Raw genomic sequence first — 3770 nt, 5'->3', positions numbered from 1 at the left:
TTCGCCCGCGCGACTAATTTGGGGGTCTTCAGAGGATGCCATCCATAAAATTAAGGCGGTGTGGCCTAAGGAAAACTCAGGTATCATTCTGCAGTTCTCCGGTAGTTCAATAGGTGGCACTATTGCACTGCAACAGGCAGCCAGTACATACTGGGAGCAATGTGTATATCATAAATGAAAGTCCACCTATTTGAGGCAGGTCATATTGAAGTTAGTCCTCACTGTTTTGATGTCACTTAGGCCATGTTGATTTGATTATATGGATGACATCCTCTGGGAGCCCCAAAACTGATGCGCGCGTGTGAATAAAAAAAAATTTGCAAAAAAAAAGTTGTTTTCATTATGAAATCTACGTGGTCATGAGGGTTGAACAAATGGGACAGAATTTGGTTTGGCGAAAAATCTAATCTTCAAGTTCATTTCCTTACAATTTCGTCTTTTTTCGTTTGATTTTGGCATTCTACAACATTGGTATAGTTTTTACTTATTTTTTTGTAACTTACGGTATATTTTTGCTCATTTTGCAACTGTTTTGTACGATTTACAGTTTGGTTGAAAACTTTTTTTTTAAACGGCCGAAAATTCATGCGCGCGCGGATGTCATCCATATAATCAAATCAACATGGCCTTAGATGTTAAAAAAATCTGGAATCTTTTTTCAGGTGTTCTCATCTGTTTTGTGGTGTCCGTAGGATGTCATGCAGGTAAATACACTGTAGTTCAGCAGAGCATGGGATTCCAATTTGAATGTGCGACTTTTCATATTTTTTTTTTATTTCACTCCATAGGTGCAACATGTGTGGCATATGGGCGATATTTGGCAGTGATGAGGATGTGTTCAAGCAGTGCGCCAGTGCGCTCAGGATTGGACACCGTGGGCCCGACTGTTTCCGTCTCGAGAACATCAACCACTTCAAGAACTGCTGCTTCGGCTTCCACCGATTGGCCATCGTGGGTGACACCTATGGCATGCAGCCAATGAGAGTCCACAGATATCCCCATATATGGTTGTGCTTCAACGGAGAAATCTACAACTACAGAAGGGTAAGATCAATGTTAGATTTGTAATCGCCTGTACTTTTTATTTGCTTTTTCTCTGTAATGTCACTTTCTAACTTAACTTAACTTTAACTCATTTTTGCTTGTCTGTGCGTACACAAATGTATGTGTGCGGGTGCGTGCGTGTCTTGATCCCCGTGTGTGTACGTGTGCGTGTTTGTGTCTGTGTTTGTGTGTGTTTGTTACCTTCGCCAAGAAGGTTATGTTTTCAGAGGCGTTCGTGTATGTGTGTATGTGTGTCTGTCTGTCTGTCTGTAAACACGATAACTTGAGAAGGCTTAAATGGATTGTTTTGATACTTGGTAGGTGGGTAGGTCTTGATGAGACCTCAAAATGATTGGATTTTGGGCCCCCTAGCGGCTTGTTACGGTACTGATCTCATGATCTAGACATGCTGGGGTGACGAAATGTGGATGGTAGGGATGGTTGTGCTGGGGAAGAAATGTCGTGAGTTTGGGCCCCCTAGCGGCTTTCTCTGGAACTGCAGGGCTATCTGTTTGAATACATTCAAAAGAGGATAACTCAAGAACCGGTTGACTGATCGTCTTGATTTTTGCAGGTAGCTTACGTGATGCTTAATATAATTATGTGACAAGTATGCAAAATATGGATGTAAGTTGCATAATTTATGGGAAAAGTCTATTCTATTAATCAGCTGCATTCCATCAAAGGACTATTGAAGCTTGTGACATTGGTAATTGAGAACGAGATAAACACAGGCAGATATTGATTATGTAAATGAAGACTTAATTTGCATAATTAATGAGAAAATGTTATAATTCTGTAAAGATAACTGCCCGGAAGTTCATACTTGTAGTATTTGAAAGTTCAGTGAAGGTGAACATCATTAAATATAATGTATTCAAATTAGGACCTCATTTGCATAATTTATGAGGAAATGCTTGAATGGCATTGTTTATAATTATAAGACTGTCTTTTGGTTGCGAATATGACAAATTGATATAATTCATGAAAATGAGGATCCTATTTTCACAATCAGGGGGAATAATCTACAAATTGTCAGCCATAAAGATTAACATCATTTGGCGAAGGTATGAGATCGGGGAACTCTAGTTTATGTCTGTATGCGTTCCTGCAGTTCCAAATTGAACACAACACTGCCATACATCCCATTGCTGCCGTGTGTGTGTCAACTGAACAGCAGAATTGGTTTGGGTTGAAGTCTGTCATCTTTGGTCAACTTAGTTAGGCCACACCAAGTAAATTTTATGGATGACGTCCTGGCGCGCATTGATTTTGGCCTGTTCCTAGAAAAAAAAAACAAGAAATTCCGCTTCCTGTAACCATGCTATAACTATGACCAAAGAGTCACAACAGTGCCGCAAATCGTCAGATTGACATGAAACCCGTAACGCGAAGCCTGTGGCTATTGACAGGATCGTCCTGTCAATAGCAGAAAATATTGCACTGCTGACAGGATCGTCCTGTCAATAGCAGAAAATATTGCACTGCTGACAGGATCGTCCTGTCAATAGCAGAAAATATTGCACTGCTGACAGGATCGTCCTGTCAATAGTAGAAAATATTGCACTGCTGACAGGATCGTCCTGTCAATAGTGCAGTATTTCTGCTATAGACAGGATACGTCCTGTCAGCAGTGCAGTATTTTCTGGCTATTGACAGGACCGTCCTGTCAGCAGTGCAATATTTTCTGCTATTGACAGGACGATCCTGTCAATAGCCTCAGGCTAACGCGAAATGGGTAAAGAGCACATTTGCCGCAAAACAGTACAGGACGACAACTGCTTTTCCACCTGATTTATTGCTGTTTTGATGATGACTAAAAGACTTGCTTGTTACACTGTGTCACCTTATTCAATTTGTGTCCTAACATTTGTCGTCTCTTAGTATATTTTTAATCTAGGCATCTTGGTTTAGGGCCCTTCTTGGGTTTTTTTTTCGCCCTCTCGCATTAGATTTAGGGTCTCCAAAGGACGTTATCAATAAAATTTACTTGGTGTGGCCTTATCAACAATGTTGCAGGTGACAGAGCAGTTTGGGTTCAACAATGAGACAGGCTGTGACGGTGAGGCCATCATCAGTCTCTACATGCACGGTGGGATCGAGTTCACTGCCAAACACCTGGATGGAGTCTTCGCTTTTATCCTCTTGGACACGCAGCAGAAGAGGGTGTGTATTTTTTTTCCTCCATAAAAAAATGGAGGTAAAATAGAAGTATTGTTTTTGGTCGGTCAGTGTGTGTGTGTCTGTGTGTGTGTCTTTTCCCGCAAGTACGTAGTCACCATAACTTCAGAAAGCATTTATGGATTGTGTTGATAATTAAAAAGTCAGGAGATTAGAACTTCATTTGCATCTTTCATGAGGAAATTCTGCAATTCTTGTGTGTGACATGTGTAACTTAGTTAAAGGTTAACATCACGGTACATTTATTATGTTTATGCAGAGGTTATTGACTGTTGAAATGTTGAAATGGAACATTGCATTGGAATAGGACTTTCATGAGCATGGTTCTGAGTATGCAGTTTGGGTTAAAAAAAACATAAAATTGATTAATATGCTAATTACAACCTTACTTCTATAATCAATGAGACAAATGAAAACGAGTTATGGGGTCTTCAAATTCTTGTTCTCGGTTTGTTTACCTTGATGTTTTTGTTTTAACGGCAAATAGAAATTGTATTCGAAGCAATGTTATGCACAGTATTGTAGAATACACAATCTTCATGTAT

General features: G+C 39.9%; 1 protein-coding gene across 1 annotated transcript in view; it reads left to right on the top strand.

The window, feature by feature from the left end:
* Positions 1-795: 795 nt before the first annotated feature.
* LOC109474332 (asparagine synthetase [glutamine-hydrolyzing]-like) overlaps positions 796-3770 on the top strand; it is a 12751-nt gene continuing 9776 nt past the window's right edge. Inside the window, exons 1-2 of the mRNA XM_019774619.1 lie at positions 796-1044; positions 3064-3216. Of these exons, the coding sequence (XP_019630178.1) occupies positions 796-1044; positions 3064-3216 (402 nt within the window). The remainder of the gene's footprint in view (positions 1045-3063; positions 3217-3770) is intronic.

This window comes from Branchiostoma belcheri, unplaced genomic scaffold (assembly GCF_001625305.1).
Source record: "Branchiostoma belcheri isolate BF01 breed outbred unplaced genomic scaffold, Haploidv18h27 scaffold301, whole genome shotgun sequence".
Classification (NCBI taxonomy): Eukaryota; Metazoa; Chordata; class Leptocardii; order Amphioxiformes; family Branchiostomatidae; genus Branchiostoma; species Branchiostoma belcheri.
Note: the sequence above shows the minus strand (reverse complement) of the source record. Positions and strands in the feature narration are given on the sequence as shown.